This window comes from Chanodichthys erythropterus, chromosome 12 (genome assembly GCF_024489055.1).
Source record: "Chanodichthys erythropterus isolate Z2021 chromosome 12, ASM2448905v1, whole genome shotgun sequence".
NCBI classification, from domain to species: domain Eukaryota; kingdom Metazoa; phylum Chordata; class Actinopteri; order Cypriniformes; family Xenocyprididae; genus Chanodichthys; species Chanodichthys erythropterus.
Window position 1 is genome coordinate 37,086,145 of NC_090232.1, and position 25,583 is coordinate 37,111,727.

Consider the following 25,583-nt stretch of genomic DNA (forward strand, 5'->3'; position numbering starts at 1 on the left):
AGATCTTTTTGATAAAATCCAAGAGATTACACAGCTGACACCTTGACGCTTCAAAAAGTTCATAGATTGTTAAACTAATCCATATGAATTGAGTTTAGTCCAAATTATCTGAAGAGACATGATCACTTTACATGCTGAAGTTTTAATTTAGGCTTTTATTCAAGCATTAACATTCATCAACTCACACCAGTTGTGGTAAATGGAAGCTCGAGCTATAAGCATGCTTGCTTGACGTGCGAGAACCAATGAGTTTCATCCTCACGCAGTTTGGAATGACATGAGGTAGAGTAAATGATGACAGAATTTCATTTTTGGGTGAACTATCCCTTTAATGCAAGGAGAGGTTGCTGGGTTTTATCAGATTACAAACACTTCACATTATTTTTTTCACAACTTGAGAAAACTCTACAATTCATGTGAACAAAAATGGCATTTATTGTTGTAGGCAGGCAAAAAGAAACCAAAAACAGTTGAGGCTCATCTTTAAGTGTAAAAATTCTCAATATGAAACATTCTTAAAATATAGTAAACTAGGAAAATAGAAGAAAACATCAATATAAAAGAGAAATACATGAAGAACATTAAACAGATGAGAAACACTTTGTACCTCTGGGTGGTGAATGCATGGCATACACTCTTATGTTTAATCAAGCATACACATGATGCATGGGCTCACACACGCAAGTATCCACATGCACAGATACATTCATGCCAAACAATGGCACGTTCTTTAGGTCATTAGAAGTGAATCATTATAAAACAGGTCAATAAATGACCTAACATACAGACTGGCCTAAAAACAGTACAAGGACAGTTAAAAAGAGCTAAATCATATTTTATACAAAATCCTTGAGTTTGCAAAATTCATTTTGGCAAACGATTACTAAACTGACCCCTGGGGATCATTAAAGTTTAAACTATCTCTCTACCCATCTATCCTATGAAGTGCTTGCTATTCTTCTGTCATTTCACTGTATCCAGCTCAATCTTAATTCATTTGCTTATTCTTCTGTATTAAGGCTGAACATATTTAATGCTGTACTCGTAGTGAAGCAGCACTTTTAGCTTAAACCACCAAATGTGTTTTCTGTACCTTGAAAAGGTGAGATTTCATAATGTATAACTATTAGATGCATTGGACATATTTTTCCTCAATGATCATGTCAAGTACTGTTATATTATCTGAAGAAGAACAATTAGTTGGGGTGCTCATGCTTCATACAGTATAAACCAGCATAATTCAATGTTTCAATAAAACTCATTTTGAAATCAATTTGATATTAAAACTGCTGCTCTATTTTGACCCTTACAAAAATAATAATAAGTTCTCAATAAATTTTGAATACATGGAATGATGTATGAAAATACAAATTATAATACAAGCATTCATATGCAAACTATACTTCTCAGTTTTAGTAAACAGCTTCCAGTTAGAGGTACAAGAGTTGACTGTTTTACACAACTTACACAAACTCACACTACAACATAACTTAAGCATATAAAACATCTCTGCTGCTTCATTAACTAGCATTTTCTTATTCTTTCAATTCCCTTGGTTTTCTACGACATGAGTCCCCTCCACCTCTCATTCTTGCTTTTCACACATTCCTTTCTTTCCTTTTTCCTTCAAACCTATCTTTCACCTTTAACCAAATATCATCTTAGTTGTGTTACTTCATGCCCAAGTACTTCGTATTGAGATTATAGAATAAACACAGACTTGTGCTAATTCACACAGTTATCTGTACCAGTTGGTCACATTAGTTATTTTCATATTTAAATCACACATATTTCTGCGCTTCCTATTTCAAATGCACATCTAGTACCATCATTTCTCACAGCTGCTGTTCCTCGTCTTCAGTGATGCCCTGGGCTTTAAGCTCCACCAGCACATTGTCGAGATAGCCAGAATCTGGAAAGCCATGTCCAGTAAGATTGGAGCCAAACTCTGTCTTGTGATGGACCTCATTCCAGATGACAGTGTCTGATTCTCCTGTGGTGCTGGAGGTTCCCACTGAGAAAATCAGCCGTCGGTCCCACGCCACCAACAAAAGCCTTAAGACCTAAGAACCGGACAACATATTGATATAATTGGAAACCTTCAATAATAATTAAAACTAGATTAAATCTTAAAGTGTTCTAAGGCCGTTTTTGGTGCCATTTGGTTTAACATCAATAAAACATTGCAATACTAATTTTTGCAATACTAATAAAAGTAACCTTAACCCTTGCAATGCATTAAAAAAATGCTAATGAAAAATGTTTTTCTACTAAAAATATGTTTCTGATCAGTAGCTTCTCATTGAGTAAATGGATGTTTTTGAATGTTGCCATGTTTTTACCATGCTGTTACTATATTTACCCCCTTTTTATTAATATAAAAAGATAAAAAAAAATTAAATACAAAATTTTACAAGAACTACAGCAAAAACAAGGGTGATGCAAGAACACATTTGTTTTATCAATATTTATGAGAAATTGTATTTGAATATATCATTATAATAAATTTACAAGGACATATGAGAATTACCAGTAAGAAATCTATTGACTTCAATGGATTTTAATAAATTCCTTTGAAAATAAAACTCATGACTGCTCAAAACAGTCTAAATTTATGAAAACTACACATTGTTGTTCTAACAAAACAACATTAATATTATGAAATGTTTCCAAACAAAATATATTCATTTTATTTGCATAAAAATAGATGACATACATTCTTAATCTCTTTTTCATGCTGCAGTGGTTCATCAATAGGTGGCAGCAGAGTAAAATATGGACCTCTCCTTTTTCAAACCCTCTTTCATTTTTCAAATTTAGACTATTTAGTCTATGAATTTCTGATCTACAAACAGACATTAATTCAATGTCATTTAATTTGTCATAATTAAATGTGTAAAGCCACAGTTCACTTCCAGGTCGAAACGGACCCGCAAAAGGTGTAACAATTTAGTTTAAATGGTTATCCCTTACATTTAAAAATAATAATAAATGATGTAATTTGACAGTATCTAAAGTTTCATTTTCGTACTAAAAACTAAATATACAACTTCCGGTTGTGGACATGTTTCGCCAATTTTTTTCTAGTATGGTCCTTTATCACGTAATAAAGGGCAGAATTCCTTGTATAGGCACTTCTCCCTGATAAGCGTGCACACACACATCACCCAGAGCACGAGCAAGAGCACAACCATCAACGCGCTTCGTTCGGGTGACGGAAGCCAAGAGATTTTTCAACAATGGCTGTAGGGGCTGCACCCTTTGAATGCTGCATACATCATCAGTCTCATTTAAGAAAAATATCCATTAGATTGCAAAGTAAGAAAGAAATTACAGTATTTTACACCCTTGAATATCAGTCAATTTTATTATGGTAGTACAGTTGTGCACGTACAGTGAGTACGGAAAGTATTCAGACCCCCTTAAATTTTTCTCTCTTTGTTATATTGCAGCCATTTGCTAAAATCATTTAAGTTAATTTTTTTCCTCATTAATGTACACACAGCACCCCATATTGACAGAAAAAACACAGAATTGTTGACATATTTGTAGATTTATTAAAAAAGAAAAACTGAAATATCACATGGTCCTAAGTATTCAGACTCTTTGCTGTGACACTCATGTATTTAACTCAGGTGCTGGCCATTTCTTCTGATCATCCTTGAGATGGTTCTGCACCTTCATTTGAGTTCAGCTGTGTTTGATTATACTGATTCGGACTTGATTAGGAAAGCCACACTCCTGTCTATATAAGACCTTACAGCTCACCGTGCATGTCAGGGCAAATGAGAATCATGAGGTCAAAGGAACTGCCTGAAGAGCTCATAGACAGTGGCAAGGCACAGATCTGGCCAAGGTTACAAAAAAATTTCTGCTGCATTTAAGGTTCCTAAGAGCACAGTGGCCTCCATAGTCCTTAAATGGAAGACGTTTGGGACGACCAGAACCCTTCCTAGAGCTGGCTGTCCAGCCAAACTGAGCTATCGGGGGAGAAAAGCCTTGGTGAGAGAGGTAAAGAAGAACCCAAAGATCACTGTGGCTGAGCTCCAGAGATGCAGTCGGGAGATGGGAGAAAGTTGTAGAAAGTCAACCATCACTGCAGCCCTCCACCAGTCGGGGCTTTATGACAGAGTGGCCCGACGGAAGCCTCTCCTCAGTGCAAGACACATGAAAGCCTGCATGGAGTTTGCAAATAAACACCGGAAGGACTCCAAGATGGTGAGAAATAAGATTCTCTGGTCTGATGAGACCAAGATAGAACTTTTTGGCCTTAATTCTAAGCGGTATGGGTGGAGAAAACCAGGCACTGTTCATCACCTGTCCAATACAGTCCCAACAGTGAAGCATGGTGGTGGCAGCATCATGCTGTGGGTTTTTTTTTTTTCGGCTGCAGGGACAGGATGGCTGGTTGCAACCGAGGGAAAGATGAATGCGGCCAAGTACAGGGATATCCTGGACGAAAACCTTCTCCAGAGTGCTCAGGACCTCAGACTGGGCCGAAGGTTTACCTTCCAACAAGACAATGACCCTAAGCACACAGCTAAAATAATGAAGGAGTGGCTTCACAACAACTCCGTGACTGTTGTTGAATGGCCCAGCCAGAGCCCTGACTTAAACCCAATTGAGCATTGCTGTAGAAACCTAAAAATAGCTGTCCACCAACGTTTACCATCCAACCTGACAGAACTGGAGAGGATCTGCAAGGAGGAATGGCAGAGGATCCCCAAATCCAGGTGTGAAAAACTTGTTGCATCTTTCCGGAAAAGACTCGTGGCTGTATTAGATCAAAAGGGTGCTTCTACTAAATACTGAGCAAAGGGTCTGAATACTTGAGGACCATGTGATATTTCAGTTTTTCTTTTTTAATAAATCTGAAAAAATGTCAACAATTCTGTGTTTTCTGTCAATATGGGGTGCTGTGTGTACATTACTGAGGAAAAAAAATTAACTGAAATGATTTTAGCAAATGGCTGCAATATAACAAAGAGTGAAAAATTTAAGGGGGTCTGAATACTTTCCGTACCCACTGTATGTTTGTTTGTTCCCGGAATTTCAGTGATGAATGCTTTGTAAACAAGTCCTAGTTCGGCGCTGGATTTACAGTTCACAGGTGGTGAGTAAAACAGAAATCTCTGAGTAAATCAGATGTCTGTGTTTTGTTGGCAATCGGCGTGCAAGTGCATATAATGTAAACAACATGAATGTTTTTGTTTCCTTTTTATTTATAATGATGTCGCAGCTTGCATGCGCTCGTGACACTTTAGCTCTGCCCACGGCAGGCACGCCTCCAGGAGCTCTGCTTTTTTCTGAAAGACTCGGTACAGTGCATGTATCTTTTATAAATATGACTAAAGACTTTTCGGAGATATGAAAGTTGAAATACTACTCTATATTTAAGATTAACTTGAGATGGGAGAAACTGTGTGTGACTTGGCTGCACCAAATAATGATAAAGATGTCATATTAAAGGGTTAAATAAAATAAGTACTAATAATACATTTCACATCCACACAATATTTCACAGTATCATCCCCTTGGAATTATAAGGATCTATCTGACATTTTTGTCAAAATTGAGTTATTCACATATTCTTATTCTATGACAACTTATTTACATTATGTTTTTTATTTTTTTATTTTGTGTACATTTTGGGACTTTTTATTTAGAAATCAATATAAAAAGGTTCTATCTACAAAGTTGTATGCAATGCAAAAACTTTGAAGCTTTGAATCTCAAAACTGCTCAGAATGCAGTTATAATTCCAAGGGGATGACATGTTTATATAGAGATGTTTCCAGTTTATTTCAGTTGACCAGTAACGGAAAAACAATTCCATATAGTTCAGTGACATTTAAAAAAAGAAGAAAAAAAAGTACACAAACTATGAAAAATTTGAGTCAGTAAGATTTCTTTTAAAGGAATTCATAAAAAAAAAAGAAAAAAAAAGAAAACATTTAAAAAAAATCTTACCAACCCCAAACTTTTTAGGAGGTTAAGTTTTTTTCATATGCACTATATGGTTGGTAGGACTTACCTTGCGTCCTTTTTCATTGTCTGGGAGATAACAATGACGGGGAAATCCTCGTGCAGTGAAAGGCTTCTGTGGATTTGGATGCTCAGGACCCTTGAGAGAGACAATAGAGAAGATATTTTATTAATATGATAATGATTGCGTGTAGGCCAAGTTTAAATGCAACCAAGATGCTCTGAAAATGGACTACAATCTAACTTTTTTGAATATAACTTTATATATAAGAAATAATATTCATATAATTTATTTCCTGTATATTAAAATTATATTATATTCTATTATATTATATTCAAAATATGGTTTAGTTATACCTGTATCCCGGGCGGTATGTTGTAGATGATGCGAATGGTTTTGCAGTCTGGGTGTCCTGGAAGTGAGTGTGGGATGACATGGTACTCCATCTTACCAGGCGGCTGGTTGCCTGTTTTTACTCCATATATTGTCTTGCATGTTGGACACTGCAGACTGCCATCTTTGTTGCCATTGTTGTACATGGCCACTAGGCACTGTAGGTGATAAAGATGCCCACATTGCGCTAGTCGTCCGACCGACTCTGCACGTGAACCATTCGCTACACCTGGACCCTTATACCCTGAGGGCCCCCCCAGAGCCTCCATACAGATAGTGCAATCCTGAAATAAAATACACAATGCTGAAATAACATGCCATTAGCCAACACGCAGACATAAGAAATGGTTGAGAAAGGTTAAGACAAGGTTAAGAAATGGATTTTATTAGTTTACATTAATGTTTTTTTTTTTACATGCTCCTTTAGCCAATAAGATGTGACATTTTATATCCAGCCAGTGGTGTTTGGTTTCTAAATGTCTCTTGAATTTCAATGGTTTTATGATTTTGGTAACCAACAAATCACCACACAAAAGGCATTGTAATCAGAACAAAAAATGTTTATCCTGGTATCTAATGTAGTCTGGGTCATATATATATATATATTTTTTTTTTCTATTTTTTTTTTTTAAACTTGCATAGTTCAGAAAATATAATCCCATTTAGATTAGAGTTGGGCAAGAGTATAGTTTATATTTTGTGACGATACAAGCAATCAAGCAATTGAGAATTGCCATATAGCCCTACGCGAGTACACTGTATGTGTGTATGCAGATAAAGCTGGACATATAACTAATATATATAACCACCTTTATATAAGAGCTGGACAATAATATAGTAACATTTTGCAAAGACACAAGCAATTAAGCAGTTGAGATTTGCTATACAGTACACAATATATTGCTTTATGTGTGTATGAAGATAAAGTCGGATAAAATATATATATATAGTTTACTATAATATAGTTTACATGTTTCGACAATATAACAATCAAGAAGTTGAGTTTAGCTATGAAGTACATTCTGCTTAACGTGAGTGTACTGTATGTATCTGGATAAGGTTGCATATACATAGTTTTTATTAGAATTTGTTATCTGGTGATATTTAGAATGATTAAACCTGTGAGGTTTTGTTCAATTTAACAACACTTTGGTGTTAAATATTTTTATTTATCAAAGTATGACTAATGAATTTGCACCAAAATACTGTGGAATTATATTGCACATTACAATTCTTAATTTAAAGAAAAACACTTATTGTTACAGTAGTGCATTTATACATGTATGCAGTATATGTGTATGCACAGTATGCACTTATATGTGTGCGCGCACACACAGAATTTCATGTTTATTTTGTATGATTTGAGAGAAATGTTTTGAGAGAAATTGATGTGCCTTTGGAAAAGGCGCTAACTTTTCCTGTCTCTACATGTTTTCCAGATCTACGGTATTATCTGTCCTGTATGCAACCTTTGCTGCCAACTGAGATACCATCTAGGTCTGAAGCCAAAAACAGTTACAGAAGAGGATTAGATCATGTAGAGATTAATGACATAAAATAATAAGTATGTCTTACTTCTTCTGGTGGATTCCTGACCTTCTGTAAGTACCTTTTTACCACTTCTTCTGGTGTTTTACCTGGAAAACAAATCACTTATGTTTAGAACACTGCAAAAAAAAAAAAAAAAGCTTTTCTTACTTTGATTTTTTGTCATTTCCAGTCTAAATATAAAAAAATTCTTAAATTAAGATGCATTTTCTAGACAAGTAAAAAATTCAGAAAAAAATAAGTCAAAATAAGTGAGTTTTTCCTTAAAACAAGCTAAATAATCTGCATTGTTTTCGGTTTGAAATAACATTATTTTCCTTACCCCACTGGCAGATTATTTTGCTTGTTTTAAGGAAAAATTCATATTTTGACTGAAAACAAGAAAATTTTTTCTTGTCTAAAATGCTTCTTAATTTAAAGGTCCCGTTTTTCGTGGTTTTTTGAAGCTTTGATTGTGTTTTTAGTGTGCAATATAACATGTGTTCATGTTTCGCGTGTAAAAAAACAGTATTTTTCACATAATTTACTTATCTGTATACCACTGTTTCCACTGTCATAAAAACGGGCTGATGACTTCCTTGTTCTATGAAGTCCCTCCTTCAGAAATACGTAACGAGTTCTGATTGCGCCAGCGGTTCCTGTGTTGTGATTCGACAGCAGCTTAGCGCACCCAGAGCCATAGAGTGCGCACCTTGCCCGGAAAGGTCACGCCTCTTACCATAACGTGTGCTGCACATAGTTTTACATGTGGATTATTGTGGTGTTGTGCCGAATGAACACAAAAGACAATAATTCCCGAGAGACTGAACTCTTTAATCTCCACAAGCAGCGACAGAGAATGTACAACGTTAGCACTCACTCAGAAGAGTACCTCATACGGAAAACAGCCATATACATAAACATAGTCCCCTCTTGTGGCCATTATGTGCACTGTAGTCCAACATTAACTATTGCAGTAAGGATACCACAATTATAATTTTCGGGAACCGAGTTAAACATAAATTGTAACCATTGATCTCTAAGTACAGCGTCCCTGGAAAGGCCAAACAAAGGTGATTGGACTGTGGGATGAAAATAACACCGTTTCGACGACATGGTGACAAACACACTGTACAAACGCAACTCTTGCTCTTCTCACTCGGAGCGCAACAAGACCACGCCCCCTTTTTTGTGTATTCCTGTGGGCGGAGGTTAGTCAAAAAGCTGTTTTAGTGACGTCATTAAAGAAGGAAGTAGAGGGATGTAGTCCAAACTGGCCGTTCGATGTAGGCAACTTCTGTTAAATAAAATATCTTGCTTGGCATTGAACTTTGAGCTTTAAAATTTTACAGATTTTATTTATACTCTAACAACAACATTACACACTAACTAAAGTTTGAAACATGGGATCAAGAAGAACGGGACCTTTAAGAATTTTCTGATATTTGGACTGGAAACAAGACAAAAACTCTTAAGTAAGAAAAGCATTTTTGCAGTGTATGCAATATGAGATTTCAAATTTGTTGTGTGAATAAATCTGCTGAATGACAATTGATGGGAACAGCTGGTAGTGATTGGTGACTGTTGCATTTCAGTGGTTGCCTCAAGCCTAAATCTGTCATACTAATCAAGACCACTTTTGCCAACAGAACAGCCTGAATGTTTTGTGGCATGGATTAAAAAGGTGCACGCAAACTTCCTTAGGGATTTTGGTCCTTGCTTCCTCAATACCAGCTTTCAGAAACAAACTTCTGCAGTACAATGTATTTATCTGTAAAAAAAAAAAAAAAAAAAAGTCTATAAGTACATAGATTCTTCACCTTTGCGGGCTTGTTTTTTGGTGGTCTTGCGGCAACAGTGCCCAATGCCAGGAATTGGTCTGATGTCGCTCTTGCTGACAGGTGGAGGATGCAGAACCAGTTTTGGTGGACGGGTCAAACATACAGGTAGTCCTGCTGCACTCATCAGAATACCAGTAATACCTGCAATGCATCATAATGCATATATTTAAAAAAAATTGCAACATGTCATTTATCATTTTTATTTTAAACAATTTCTGATAGTGTATTAAGAATGTGTCTTGTTTTCCTACCAGCTAAAGCCGGATGGACAGGGCTGGAGCCATTAAGATTCTTCACTGGTACTGTCGGTACTCTAGGAGGGAAAAACACAACAACAAAATAACACTATAAGTCCAATGAACACACTGACTTCTGCCTTAAAGAATGTTCTCCTACATTTCCAAAATGCAACTCTTTCCAAAGAGCCAAACCAACAGATTAAGTAATTTGACAGACAGATTTTCTTCACAATATGAAAGAAAAGCTTATCGATTCTGTTTCATACTGACAACCATTTGTTTCATAAAAGCAATGGACACAATGAACAAACTTCAAAAACTTCAAAACTGCAGTATTTTTCCCTCTTGAACTTGAAGATTTTATTAAATGTAGAGGTGTCACAATATACAGAGCCATTCCAAAAAATAAATAGTTATATTATTGTTAATATTTCACAAAATAAAGAGTCAAAGATGACTTCAACTAACAACTTTTTTCCCCCAAAATTCCAATAGGTACGGCGATAGTGTCGTTATCATGAATTCTTTTGGACACATTAACAGTGTAGTGACAATCTCATGTAGAGGCAACCATAATTCAGTGTTTGCTTCCTCGGAACTTACTTCTGAGATCTAAGATGATTATTAAATGTTGTGTAAAACTAGAACACAGACATTACCAATTTCTTCATTACCAAGTATCTTCTGCCAACCTATTAAATTTCAAAAGTTCAACGTGAAGTACTTGTTCAACGACTAGCATGCACATAAACCATTGTTCTTCTTCCAACATCAACAGTAATATGATACTTAACTGAAAGTGCAATTTGACACTTTCGGCTAAGCATCAAAATACTATTTTACTCTTATATAAGCACATTTTTGGTCAAATCAGTGTGAAAAATGGGAAACAAAATAACAAAAGGCAAAAAAACAAAAAACAAAAAGCAACTCTAATATACAGCCCTTTTACTTCCCTCTTCAAACCCTCAATGGTCTTGTCTGTAATGTTTTCCCACACTTGTCTTCTTATTTACTGGACGGTAAGTTGGCCAAATACTGAGAAATATCTTGATTTTTAGTTGTTTTAGCCAATTTTAACACTTGTTTTGTCACTTTTGGTGCACACCCAGGTTCAATTGACATCAGAGTTTGGTACATTTGGATCATGTGAACACTGTCTTCTGAACTCGGGTGTGCACCTCCTCTTTAAAAGAAAAAAGTATAAGCTGTATGCAAAGTGACCCAGATTTGGTTTTTGACCACTGAAAATGTGTACATTTTACCAATTTACTAATGGATCCGCATTAAGATCTCCATATCTCTGGAATGAACCATTGAGGGCCTTTAAAATGTAAATATCAAAAAGAAAGTTTGTTAAGAACCAGAATCTAAAAGAATATTAAGATATCTTTAATACTTCTTGAGTTACAGGCATGCAAACTTGATGCAAAAAAAAAAACAAAAACACAAGAAGTGCTTTTTACCATTTTTGAACTGTCATTGTTGGCATATAATGAAACAAAGATTGTTAAAGTCAACAGATTTTACTAATAGACCTACCAACCTCTGTGTTAAAATAAAATAATGATGCTGCCATCTTTTTAAGCATAGACAAATCCAAATTAAACCCTGCAGCTCAGCCTCTAAAACAATGCCATGTCCAACTGCGTTCATCACTCGGTTAGTGAGGTCTGATTGCGCTCTGACACTCAATAAAGTATAAGTGCGAGACATCACTTCCGTTGTCAGAGCGTGATCAGACCTCACTAACCGAGTGCTGTAGTAATATATATATACTGTTGGTTTCTCACACAAACCGATTATTTAGTGTCTTAGGACATTGATGTGCCATCATGAGCTGCAGGGTTTAATTTGGATTTGTCTAGGTTAATTTTTTTGACTCTTATTGATTGTGTTGCCATTGACATGCATTATACGACTGACAGATGGCAACGATTGGAGATAAAAATCATCATTTGTGTTCTACTGAAGAAACAAAGTCACTTACATCTTGGATGCCCTCGGGGTAAGTAGATAAACATCAAATGTTCATTTTTGGGTGAACTATCCCTTTAAAGCATATTAAAAACACCATGTAGATATATAAACAACATTAAAAATTTGATTTTCACCACAGGGTGTCTGTAAGTCATCTTGAGTCCCCCTAGGGAGTTTGTTGAAGCCCCCTGGTCGAAAACCTTCCTGTTTGTCTGTGCATAACAGAGCAAAATGTGTGATTTGGAAACATTTTTGAATAGCTTAATTTCAAATGTAACAGGTACATAGCTGACCTAAATAGCAATGCCTCCGTTTACGGTTACATATCCCTATTGTCATGCTCTCTTCCTTCCGATACTCAAATAACAATAATGTTCTGATGCCAGCAAAAGATACATGTCAGTTGACTAGTTGCAGTGTGACTTTTAGGGACAGGTGAATATCTGTAATAAACAACACCACAATAGCAATGAAAAATAAACCACCATTGTATATTGCCACGTTTTTTTCTCTTGAATGGAGGTTCTGATTAAGGCACACTTTATTTGCAGCATATGATGTTTTTCACACGAAAGTGAAAACTGAACCAAATATGCTGAAGTGGTTAAGCGGTAAAAGAAGGACTTGTTGAGGGTTTGCTTAAAATGATGACATGACAGGTTACTAATGCATTTCACCCAATCATCAACACTGCAGCAGTAGTTTTTATTTATACGCCTGTTTTGTTTTCCATTGAAAAACAGAAGTATCAGACATGGGAGGGTGGATGGCTGTTTGGGTAAGGCCAACAGGGAAGCTTTTGACCTCCACTGAACCCTTGATCTTGTCTATACAACAGACTTGTCTCTTTATTTTCTTTCTCTCTCACACACACACACACACACACACACACACACACACACACACACACACACACACACACACACACACACACACACACACACACACACACACACACACACACACACACACACACACTCAACAACTGCTGCTCTATGACTCCAGATGGCTTTATGTCTGAAACAGAACATTCCATTACAAAGAGCACCAGACATGATGATAGGTTGTTTTCTTTTTTTTCTTTTTTTTTTTTGTATTTGCTTATTAATATATTGATCAATACAAACTGTACCTAGACTATATTATAATCATCAAACTAAGATGCAACATCTAAATTCTACCTCTGGCTGTATCTAATCACTGGTTATTCTTAAAGGCGTCCAGAACTTCAATCCGCCCTAGCTACATCCCAAACCCCCATCACCAAAGTCACATCTAATGCTTCAGGAAACACTGGGACACAATTGTTACAACATTCAATGTCAAAACCTTTTGCTCGTTACCCCAACTCCTTCCTAACATAGACATGCACACACACTCTACGATGTCAAATGCTTTAGTGAGACAGCATTGTGTTGCTAATGCAGACCAGCCCATTTCATGTCAACAAAGGTTGCTGCAGAAACCCAGTGTGAACACGAAATCACCACTGAGAGCTGCGGGAAAAGCCACAGAAACAGCTACAGACATAAAGGGGGTGGGGATGGAACGAATAAGACCATTCTGTCCCCAGATGGACATCAAACAGAGCAGACATGGATGATTTAGCAGTGTGAGAAACGTGAGAAACACATTCCTACACAGAAGAGGGGGAAAAACATGAACACACTAGCTATGTTTCCATCCAAAGTTGGAAATTTAACTTCGCATTAAACATTTGCAAATAAAGCACTGTTTCAATCCAGTGAGCTGAAGAGAACAAAATCTTCACTTAATGATAAACTGGCGATAAATATCACTAAGAAAAATGGAAGTTGATGAAGGAGAAGCCACTGAATAATTATGTTCTTAATTCATATATATAATATATTAATCCTCAGAGCTCGCAGATGAAACACAATAAATGGTGTCATGTTAACTTGCTATCTGTTTGGGAACACAGTCATTTAAGATTCTGTTCTGGGAGGTAATTATACTGAACCAAAACAGCATTTCAGATGGTGTGCAAAGAGATTGGTCTGCTGGTTGGTCGAGGTATGCCATCCCATTGCAAAGTCACGTCTTTTTTTTTAGACATGTCTCAGTTGAACACATTCATTTTTTATGCGCATTTTTTAGAATTTATGCGCATCTTGGCGTTTCCTTTCAGCTTATTTTTTTTATTTTTTTTATTTTATGTGATATCCCAAAATGCACATAAAAATTCACAAATGTTTCCTATCAGAGTAATGTCCGCTTTCTGGTTGTTAGTGGAACATGCCGATAACATCCAGAAAGTGTTCAATTTGTTTATTATGAACTGTTTATTTATTCTTTCATAATAATATAATATAATATAATATAATATAATATAATATAATATAATATAATATAATATAATTATTGTTGCATTTATATTTTGTCATTAACAGCAATAAAATTAACTGTGGCTTCAGTCTAAAAGTAATACATCTAAATATAAAATTGGTTAAAATTATAAAGGCAGGAACACACCAAACCGACGGTCGGAAGTCGGGCAGTTTTCTCAGTGTGTTCCGCACCGTCTGCTGAAGTTGGTCCTCGTCAGCTTTTTTTCGGCCGATTCGAAATGTTGAATCGGCGTTGGAGCTCGTCTGTCCGTCGGGCCATCTGATCATTCTGATTGGCTGTTCAGCTACTGCTGTCTGCTGGTTCGGAAAGGCATTTCATCTCACGCAGGCGCAGAACGGATGTGCTACTTGGCCGTCGGCTGTTTAGCGTCGGTTTGATGTGTCAGGCCAACTTTGGACACAGACGTTGCTGACTTGAGCCAACACCGCAGTTTGCTTTCGTCGCCACTAGTTCGTCGGAGTCGGCTTGCTGTGTTCTAGCCTTTAGATGTTATAATATCCTAAAAATACACTTCTGTTCAAAAGTTTGGGGTTTTATTAATGTTTTTGAAAGAACTTTTGAAGATTATTATTTTAATTTAAAATAACTTTTTGAACATATTAAATCCATTTATTCCTGTGATGGCAAAGCTGAATTTTCAGCTTCATTACTCCAGTCTTCAGTGTCACATGATCATTCAGAAATCAATATGAATTCAATTCTAATATGCTTAATATGTAACATTTCTTATTATCCATGTTTATAACAGTTGTGCTACTGAACATTTTTGTGGAAACCATCAATTTAAAAATTTATCCTTAATCAAAGTATTAATTTCTTTCAAAAAATCTTACTGATGGTACTGTAATGGTATTGTATATGAATAAAAATGCCTTTTCTTACCCAGAGGCAATAAGGGCCCGTGACTGTGCCACAGCAATTCTCTGCAAAGCAGGCCGACTGAGCCCTGCCAGACTGGCACGAGGTGGTATTGGGGCAGCACAGGCAGCGGAGCGCTGGGAGGCCAACATTGTTGCAGATGACGTCATAACGGTGGATGGTGTTGGACTTGTTGATGTGTTAACAAGTATGGCTGTTGGCACAAATGTTGCTGAAGATGATGTGTTTGGGGCGGATGAAGGCTGCTGATTCGATGATGGCAGAGTTGGAGGTGGGGGGAAAGATGAAGGCGTTGGGCGGCTAGAGGAGACTGAGAGATTGGCAGTGCCCAAAGTGAGAAGGGACAAAGACTGATCAAAAACAGCAGAATTCTTTGCTTCTTCCGAGGTCGAGCATTTTAAAGATGCGCCATGTGGTAGTGTATGAGAATACGAGTTTAAAACAGACATGGATGCAGAGGAGGATGGAAGTGTCCCAAAGCTGGATTTAGGACTGTTTGGCTTTGTTGCACGTCCTAGTGTTTGTGATGCAGTGCCATTTGCCTTTACACTCAACACCAGCATGCACTGCTGGCAGGCACAGGGCTGTCCAAGTGGCGCAAGAGATGAAACAGTAAGCATCCCGCTTGGGTAAACTGCACTTCCTTTTCTACTCAGGGTAGAACCAGAAACGCCTACCCCAAGAAGTGCCCCATTTGACCCTCCACCTGATGTAACTCCTCTAGCCATGCCTCCAGCCCCTGAGCCAGAACCCCAAGCCTGTGAAGTTTTAGGCAGAGGCCCAGTAACTAGAGGGTAAACCATGTCTGAGCGTCTCTGGATGCGCCTCTGCCGCTGTGTTTGCCTGTTAATCTGGGTCATGGTCTGGAAGTCCACAAAGTAGCAAAAGCCCAACGATGTCAGGTCCAGCCATGGTTGCTGTCGGTCCCGTGCCGCTTGCAAGGCAATGGTCACCTCCATGTCATAGGCCGTCCAGGAACCTGTGTCATTTTCCCACTCCCATATCCAACCTTTGCCTGGTGCTGAGGTGGGGTCATAGAAACTCCGTCGCACTGGTCTTAACGTACCTGAGGAGGTAAACAAAAGGGTTCTAAATCAAATATTAAAACACAGGATATAATGAACATGTTAAATAAAGTGTTTTCCTACAAGAAAGTCAGCCAGTCAACATGTTACGCATGTAAAGGCCCTGATTTACTCACGGCAAAGTTCTTTTTGTTCATCTCTTGAAGTAAAAATGCTGCTGGGAGCAGTGTTTAGGTGAACATACAAATATGGAATGCACACTTTTTCTCTCAATAACAAAATAGTTATGAAAGAAATTGATCATAGCAATTTGGATATGTTTGCACTAGCTCTGTAATTTGGCACTTCAGTCAAGTCACGTCACGTTTATTTATATAGCACTTACAGATTACTTTACAGCAAGCAGAATAACAGTAACATGAAAAAACAATGTCAGTGTCTCTTTCAGTTAGAATAACAGCTTCAATTTCTACTATAAAACAGCTCTCCAGTGTGTTCATGTTTTAACTCACAGACGTCTGACCTCGACGGACCGAATAGAAGAAATTTCCATGTCAAAGAAAGAGGAGCTCCAGAGCACACCTACTTATTGAGTAATAGCCATGGACCAATGGTAGTTCGAAGGGGTTTACCATAATAAAGCAGTTTCAAACTCTCAAAATGAACTTCATTTTGGCATGACTTTGTTCAAAATTACATCACACCAGTTTGTTATTCGATTTCGCTTGAAGTACATCAGGGCCTTAACTTTCATTTGACCATCAGTAGCCTTCTACTTTCTTTCATAATATAAGTAACAGAACAATACTGTAAATCAATGACACCCAACTGGTATTATAAGAGAGAACAGCAGGATTGATAATGGCAAAATGTCTCCAATGTAAGCATTCAATCCTCTATTATACCAACTGAATGCCTATTGTTGTGCTTTGGGCATCCTTTGAATTTAAACCCATTCATCAGAGCAGAAAATGGGTTTACACTCTTTCCAGTAAGACTGATCAGATCAGGATGTTGAGTGTTTAGAGCAAAAATTCTTCCATTTAAAGCAGTAACAGGGACAAACACGCAACATTCATTTAGCTAATGCACAAAATACATTTAGGAATTCATGACAGTGCTGGGACACACAAACAGTAAGAAAAAACACATGTGAATAAATAGATTTGAGCATTAAGCAAAGAGCACTGAACACTGAGCACAAAAGACCCGCTGAGGCATGAACTTTAGCATAAGAAGAGAACTGGGAGTTCTAGAAGCCATAAAAAAAGTGAAAGGACATGTTCTCTTTTTAACACCCATACACCTACTAGATCTTCAAATAGTACAAAATACTTTATGTGTGCATGATTCTGCAGACATTATGGAACTTTATAAAGCACATTCCAGAAATGAGGTGGAGTAAAGCAAGACATCAGCTTTGATCATCCTTTATTGTATCTGAACTCACTTTACCAGCTCTTTGCCTCAATCACAGTCATGCCCTCTCAGCTCTATTGTAATGTCTTTTAATAACAGATTTGTAGATAACTATTTGCCTATGCTTTTTTCTTTTGCTGCTTGTGAGAAGTCATTTCACTGAATTATACAGGCAAGCTAATGATAAACACGTGTATTATGGGATTATGTGGTATTTAACCATATGCAAGTAGCATATATTTTTAAAGGCAGGCACACTGAAATTATGAATCTCAGGGGCTGCTTTTAGAAAATGTGGTGTGGGGCAAGTGAATATAATAGTTTTATTAAAAATTACTCTTTTTATTAAAAATTTACTCTTGTGATGGCAAAGCTGAATTTTCATCAACCACCATTACTGTGTCAAAGACCAACACACTGAACAGAAGAAATTTTTATGTCAAAGAAGAGCATATCTATTTATGGCGTAATCACCATGGACCAATAGTAATTCTAAGGGGTTTACCAGTTGGAGCAAACTTTTACAGAAAGTTTTTTGGCAAGCTGTTTCAAACCCACAAAATGAACTTCATTTTGCCCTGATTTTGTTCAAAATTATGTCACAAAAGTTCATTATTTAATTTCGCTCATAAGAGCCTTAAAGTTGCCCCAGAATTAAAAATTTAATTTATCTTGCCATAGTTAAATAACAAGAGTTCAGTACATGGAAATGACATACAGTGAGTCTCAAACACCATTGTTTCCTCCTTCTTATATAAATCTCATTTGTTTAAAAGACCTCAGAAGAACAGGCGAATCTCAACATAACACAGACTGTTATGTAACAGTCAGACTCATTAATATGTACGCCCCCAATATTTGCATATGCCAGCTCATGTTCAAGCATTAAACAAGCCAGTATTAACGTCTGAATGTGCACAGCTGAATCATCAGACTAGGTAAGCAAGCAAGAACAATAGCAAAAAATGGCAGATGGACCAATAATGACTGACATGATCCATGATTACCTGATATTTTTAGTGATTTTTGTAAATTGTCTTTCTAAATGTTTCGTTAGCATGTTGCTAATGTACTGTTAAATGTGGTTAAAGTTACCATTGTTTATTACTGTATTCACGGAGACAAGACCATCGTTATTTTCGTTATTTTCATTTTTAAACACGTGCAGTCTGTATAATTCATAAACACAACTTCATTCTTTATAAATCTCTCCAACAGTGTGTTAGCTTTAGCCACGAAGCACCATCAAACTCATTCAGAATCAAATGTAAACATCCAAATAAATATCATACTTACGCGATTAGATATGATGCATGATGAAGACTTTGTAAAGATCCATTTTGAGGGTTATATTAGCTGTGTGAACTTTGTTTATGCTGTTTAAGGCAAGCGCGAGCTCCGGGGGAGGGGGAGCATGAGCATATTTAGTGATGCCCCAAAATAGGCAGTTAAATAATTAATTTTAAAAAAAATCTATGGGGTATTTTGAGCTGAAACTTCACAGACACATTCAGGAGACACCTTATATTACATCTTTTAAAAAGACGTTCTACGGCACCTTTAAAAAATGAAAACGACAGTCTTGTCTCCGTGAATACAGTAAGAAACAATGGTAACTTAGCAAAGCAAACAAGTTAACATCAAGTAAATGATTCCATCAGGATCTGTCAGTATTGATCGTGATGCACTGAAATTGTTATTTAATACTACAGTCTCAGTTCAATCCAGATAATAATGTGCCTCCTCTCAGCATTACAGCCACAGCAACAGATGGCCATGTCCACTTTCACATGCCAATCATACTGCCTGCACTTAAGTTTGCAAGCTTGTGCTAGTATGTGAGTGGGAGTAAAAGGCTGTGCTTCAGCAGATCATAAACTGTGACATTGGGTTAAGGATCCCAGGACCTTTGCAGTGTCACAAAGCCCTATACAGCAGGTGTACAGAGACTGTCCATCTGTTCCATTGTCATTGGCTCTGTGCCTCCATCATGGCCCCGATTTTCATTTCCCTTCCCTCTTTCAAACTTTATTCCCCTTTCTTTAAAAAAAAAAAAAAAGGAATTTAATAGATACAATAAATGCAATGAATTATAAATGCAAAATTATTCCATTAAAACCTCTGACACGAGTCTTATCTAGTGGATTATCCCACCTCTGTAGTATTTGATTAAACAGGATACATACATTGTTAACTGTGACTATGATTTCAGTGTAAACACATTTACAGTCTCTGTAAAAAAAAGTGTGCTCTAGACAAATTTAACCAAAAAAAGAACTACATTCATAATGCCTTGAGGGCCCCCCAGATAGGATCAGGGTCACCTCGCACCACGGGTGGGTGTCCCATACCCCAATGGGCTTAAGCAAAAATGAGGCACACAAAGGCTTCTTAAAGCATGAATCTAAGGGGGGGAAAGTGTTGTAAATAGGGACCATAAACAATTTATAAAATGTGTTTCAGAACTGAAAATCAGTGAAGATCGACCACAAATAATTTTGGACTAATTAAGATTTTTTTTTAATGTTTTTGAAAGAAGTCTCTTAAGCTCACCAAGGCTGCATTTAAAAATATAGTAAAAATGTAACCAATTTATCTGTGGTATTACTATAATTTAATAGAAACATTTTCTATTTCAAGAATCACTACTTTAAATTGTAATTTATTCCTGTGATCCAAAGCTGTATTTTCAGCATAATTACTCCAGTCTTCAGTGTCACATGATCCTTCAGAAACCATTCTTATATGCTGATTTGCTGCTCAAGATGCAGTTCTTATTATTTATCAACGTTGTCAACAGTTTTTGCTGCTTTGTATTTTTCTGGAAACCATAATTCACCATTCAAACGTTTGGGGTAAGAAAAGAAAAGAAAAAGAAAAGAAAAGAAAAGAAAAGAAAAGAAAAGAAAAGAAAAGAAAAGAAAAAGAAAATACTTTTTTCAGAAAGTATGCATTAAAATATGACAGTAAAGACATGTATTGTAATATAATGTATTATGTTACAAAAGATTTCTTATTTCAAACAAATGCTATTCTTTTAAACTTTCTATTCATCAAAGCATCAGCAAAAAACTGTTTTAACACTGATAGGAAAGAAGTAAGAAATGTTTCCTAAGCACCAAAATCCGCATATTAGAATGATTTCTGAAGGATCATGTGACACTGAAGAATGGAGTAATAATGCTGAAAATGTAGCTTTGCCAACACAGAAATAGATTACATTTTAAAAATATTAACATAGAAAGTTATTTATAATTGTAATAATATTAAACACTATTGTTGTTTTTACTGTATTTTTGAGCAAATAAATGTATCTTTGGTGAGCGTAAGAAACTTCTTACAAAAACATTTAAAAATCTAAATTATTCCAAACTTTTGACTGGTGTGTGTGTTTATGGGAAGGAGGGCGTGATACCAACAGAAATGATTCACAAAATGGTCAGCCTGAAAGAAATTATAACATTCCCCCAGCTCTTCAGCCTAACCATGTGAGAGTCATTGGATGAGGAGAAACACAATCCTGTTCTGTGTGTGTGTGTGTGTGTGTTATACTAATCTCCAGTCTGCAATGGAAAACAGAGTAACTGACAGCACCCCAGGGGCCCAGAGTTGATGAAACTACATACTAGCCTGTTGCACAATAACAACCGCTCCCCTTTTCTCCTCAATCAATCTTTACAGTTTCGTTCTTTCACTTGGAAGTGTGCTCATTTCCATGGGTAGTGCTTTGTGGAACTTCACTCTCTGTGTAAATGCATCTGAGCAAGTTATTTGCAGGTTTTTTAGGGCAAGTCTTGACAGAGCGATAAGGGTTGTGACTGTCACTAAACTCATGTCAGGGATGTCTGGTTCCAAAACATTTCCAGAGTCTCAAAATGATTTGGGTGTTAGAAAAAAGATCATTTTTGGGAGCTGCCTGGGTGTGTATCTCTAAACCATTATTCACACCAATGCACTTTATCCATGGGGATAAATAGGCAGCTTTGCCCCAAGAATTTGCTATGAGTTACTTTAATCAGTGTCCTCTTACATACCAGACTTCAAATACTTTAAATAGGGCTAAAACTGTGTGATTGTTACAAGGCCAGGCTAACAGACCTAGATAACGTGCTAGTAGCTCATTTTCTTTGTAAATTTTATAAGAACACAAGGGTGGAGTTTTGTAACAAGCTGTGCTTACTAGAGCATGACATGTCTTTTTTTCTGCACCTTTATGGTCTCACTGCCTCCATTTGTGTAGTCCAGTCATACAGTGGCCTCAAAAAAGTATCTGGACATGTAGGAATTTCATTGCATTAGATGTTTTGCAATCTTTCTGTCTTACTTTTGAGAAATAAAACCACATTTTTATATTAAATTGTATAACATACATTGTATGTTTATGTTAAAATTTCACTTGGTCTCATATTTTGCTATTTAATGGAAAGACATTATATTTGTGGCTTATATATTCAAATACTTTTTGCCACCAATGTAAAACCATCCAAAATAACAGCTGCCTGGGCGGAAAGTAGACATAATTCAATGTAACACTTTGATAGTTTAAACTCAAATGAGTGCATACATTAAGTAGATGGGTGTTAAAATTTTACTGAAGTTGCGAACAACTACACTTCATCAAAACCGCTAAATGCAGACTGAAAGAGAATGTTTACTATAAGCATAGATGTGCTTAGAAGTCATATTACATCTTATGTTAAAATTATATATTCGCCACTTCCTTTTTTTCCAGTATATTTGCTTTAACCAAACCTGAGAGGCACTTAAAGGATTAGTCCACTTTCAAATAAAATTTTCCTGATAATTTACTTACCCCCATTTCATCCAAGATGTTCATGTCTTTCTTTCTTCAGTCGAAAAGAAATTAAGGTTTTTGATGAAAACATTCCAGGATTTTTCTCCTTATAGTTGATTTCAATGGCCTCCAAACGGTTGAAGGTCAAAATTTACAGTTTCAGTGCAGCTTCAAAGCATTCTACACAATCCCAGACGAGGAATAAGGCTCTTATCTAGCGAAACGATCGGTCATTTAAAAAAAAAAAAAAGACTGTATATGCTTTATATAAACACAAATGATCGCCTTGCATGTGCTTCTGCTTTCCGTATTCTTCAAAAAGCTTGCACTGTATGTCCTATGCCTTCCCTATTCAACTTACGGAATGAACGCGGTGCCAGTTTCATTTTTTTCCGTAAGTAGAATAAGGAAGGCGTAGGACATATGCCGTAAGCTTTTTGAAGAATACGAAAGTGCGGTTTTGGCGGAACCACTTGGAAGGCGATCATCTGTTTATACAAAGTATATACAGTTGTATTTTTTTCAAAAATGACTGATCGTTTCGCTAGATAAGACCCTTATTTCTCATCTGGTATCATTTAAAGCCCTTTGAAGCTGCACTGAAACTGTAATTTTGACCTTCAACCATTTGGAGTCCATTGAAGTCCACTATAAGGAGAATAATCCTGAAATGTTTTCATCAAAAACCTTAATTTCTTTTCATCTGAAGAAAGAAAGACATATACATCTTGGATGACATGGGGGTGAGTAAATTATCAGGAAAATTCTATTTGAAAGTGGACTAATCCTTTAACTGTGTCAAAACGTTTTAACAATTTCGTTCTAACATTTTCTGTTACAAGTACTTGTTTTTAAGTAACCAATAATGACTAATATCTTCTTTAGTTTCGCCAAGACATATTAACACTCATTCCTTAGCTACGACTCATAATCCCAATAGTGGCAACCAACTTTCCCATTGTTAGTCATAACCAGTTTCAACATTTACATGGGGAACTGTGGTTCAGTTTTGACTTATGTATTATAACTGTTGCTGGATTCTATTCCAGTTTCGTTCATTAGGTATTAGCACTGCTTACTAGTAATTTCAGTAGTTACTAGTATCTATTGCAGATTTACTAGTACCAGTTTATGAGACACTAGTGTATTAGTAACATTTCTTACCTCACTAGTTGAAATTGCTTATTGAATCAACATACAAAGACTACTCAGTCAGAATGCCTAATTTATAGTTCAATTTAAAAACTTGCTGATAAGTTTTAAAATATAACAATGGTATTTGTATGTGTCAACGCTAGGATCGTGACTATCAGCAAAAGAATAAGTAGTGTAATAAGTAACTTAATTAATGAATGCTTGATGAAGGCATTCTAAGACACTAGTCACTATTAGGCTACTTGCAAGCAATATAATAGACAAATCCATAAAACAGAAAGTAGTTCGTTGTAAAGAATAAATGTTAGAATGGCCTGCCACATGAAGAATGATGCGCTTCTGATTTTCATCTTACCGGTATCCTGTCTGAACTGATGCATGGAGTGTAGATCGACGATGTAGGGCGACAGTCGGCTGTCGGTTTGGCCTAGAACGACGCTGCCGCCGCGGGGATCGCTTCTTATCACCTCCTCTATGTGGTGAGACACGGCTGGGCTGTACGGCCGCCAGCGCCCGTGCTCGTTGAGCCATTCCCAGACGACCACGGCGGAGGCCAGTAACATCGTGTCCCTACAAGCAGAATAGAAAAAACTAAGTACGCATCTCTTGATTTCAACAACCGGTTTTGTGAACGCAGGAGGACAGATTTGCTAATGTAAAGCACGGTAATGTTGTAATGACTGGTCTGTAAAACATCGAGACACACGAAGACTTGTTTTGAGCTTTTCTAGTCTGGTTCTCTGTGTATATATAAACATACAAACTCAGGTGCACTCACATTTATGTAGAAAACGCTTATCGCAGCATCAGGAAATAAATCTCCGTATCACTTCCATGGCTGGTCGCAACAACTCCTTACGAGTGTCAACAAACAGTCAACGGACCGATATTCCTCTTTCTTTTACTCATTCGGCGTTGACTGTCGCGCAAGTTGTGCTTCTTCTCCTTCCTAATAGTTATTTGCGGCAAGAGTTGCGATTTATCGAAAATCATGTAGACTTCAAGTAAATGATCTCTGGCGAAACGCTCGTGGTTTTGTGTTCAGCGCACTGAGTTGACAAAGTGACACCCAACACCTCCCCATCATCACACATGAGCGTGAGTAATGCTGGAACTAGTGCTGGAAAGTCCGACTCAGATCCGCGAATCGGTTCTTTCGAACAGTTCGTTTTATTGGACCGCTTAAAAATGAGCGTAATCCCAACGCGATATATTACATGCTTTAAAATGAACGAGTCCGTAAGAGAAGGGCTGAATCTTTAATATAACAATATATTGATCCTAATCGGATATCTTTATACACTTTGAGACTAATGTGCTACTCCGCCGAAATCAGAAAACAGTTCTCAGTCAACCGATTCAGTTCGATTCGTGAAATAAATCTGTCAGACTGGTTTTGTGAAATGATTCATTTGATTCATTGCAATTATATGACTCAAAGGAACGATTCATTCACGAATCACATCAAACTTTAAAGGGTTAGTTCACCCAAAAATTAAAATAATGTCATTTATTACTCATGCCGCTCCACACCCGTAAGACCTTCGTTAATCTTTGGAACACAAAATAAAATATTTTTGTTGAAATCCGATGGATCAATGCCAGCACATTTCCTCTCTCAAGATCCATTAATGTACTAAAAACATACTTAAATCAGTTCATGTGAGTACAGTGGTTCAATATTAATATAAAGCGACGAGAATATTTTTGGTGCGCCAAAAAACAAAATAACGACTTATTTAGTGATGGCCGATTCAAAACACTGATATCACTGATATCATCCCTGATAGCACACTTACATCTCTGAGACATCTATTTGATGTGTGTGTTTACGTCTGGAAGACGTATTTTTAGAGTGTTTGCTCATCTGCAATACATATATATGCGTTTCCTGTCAGATGTCAAATAGACGTTTAGAAGATGTCTTTAAGATGTTTATGATTTAGAATGTATGTAAAACTGACATCTTAAAGA

General features: G+C 36.7%; 1 protein-coding gene across 2 annotated transcripts; it reads right to left on the reverse strand.

Annotated features, from left to right (window-relative positions):
* Positions 1-319: 319 nt before the first annotated feature.
* dtx4b (deltex 4, E3 ubiquitin ligase b) lies at positions 320-24,684 on the reverse strand. Of its 2 annotated transcripts, XM_067403864.1 has the most exons (9): positions 24,388-24,684; positions 23,965-24,179; positions 15,219-16,281; positions 9,999-10,060; positions 9,727-9,888; positions 7,955-8,016; positions 6,343-6,663; positions 6,035-6,124; positions 320-2,063 (listed from the first exon to the last, which is right to left on the reverse strand). In XM_067403864.1, coding segments are annotated over exons 1-9 (2,205 nt in total). In that variant the 5' UTR covers positions 24,390-24,684; the 3' UTR covers positions 320-1,835. The 2 variants fall into 2 exon arrangements, with proteins under 2 accessions (XP_067259965.1, XP_067259966.1); XM_067403865.1 differs by lacking the exons at positions 23,965-24,179; positions 24,388-24,684 and adding an exon at positions 21,840-21,891.
* Between the last annotated feature and the right edge of the window lie 899 nt (positions 24,685-25,583).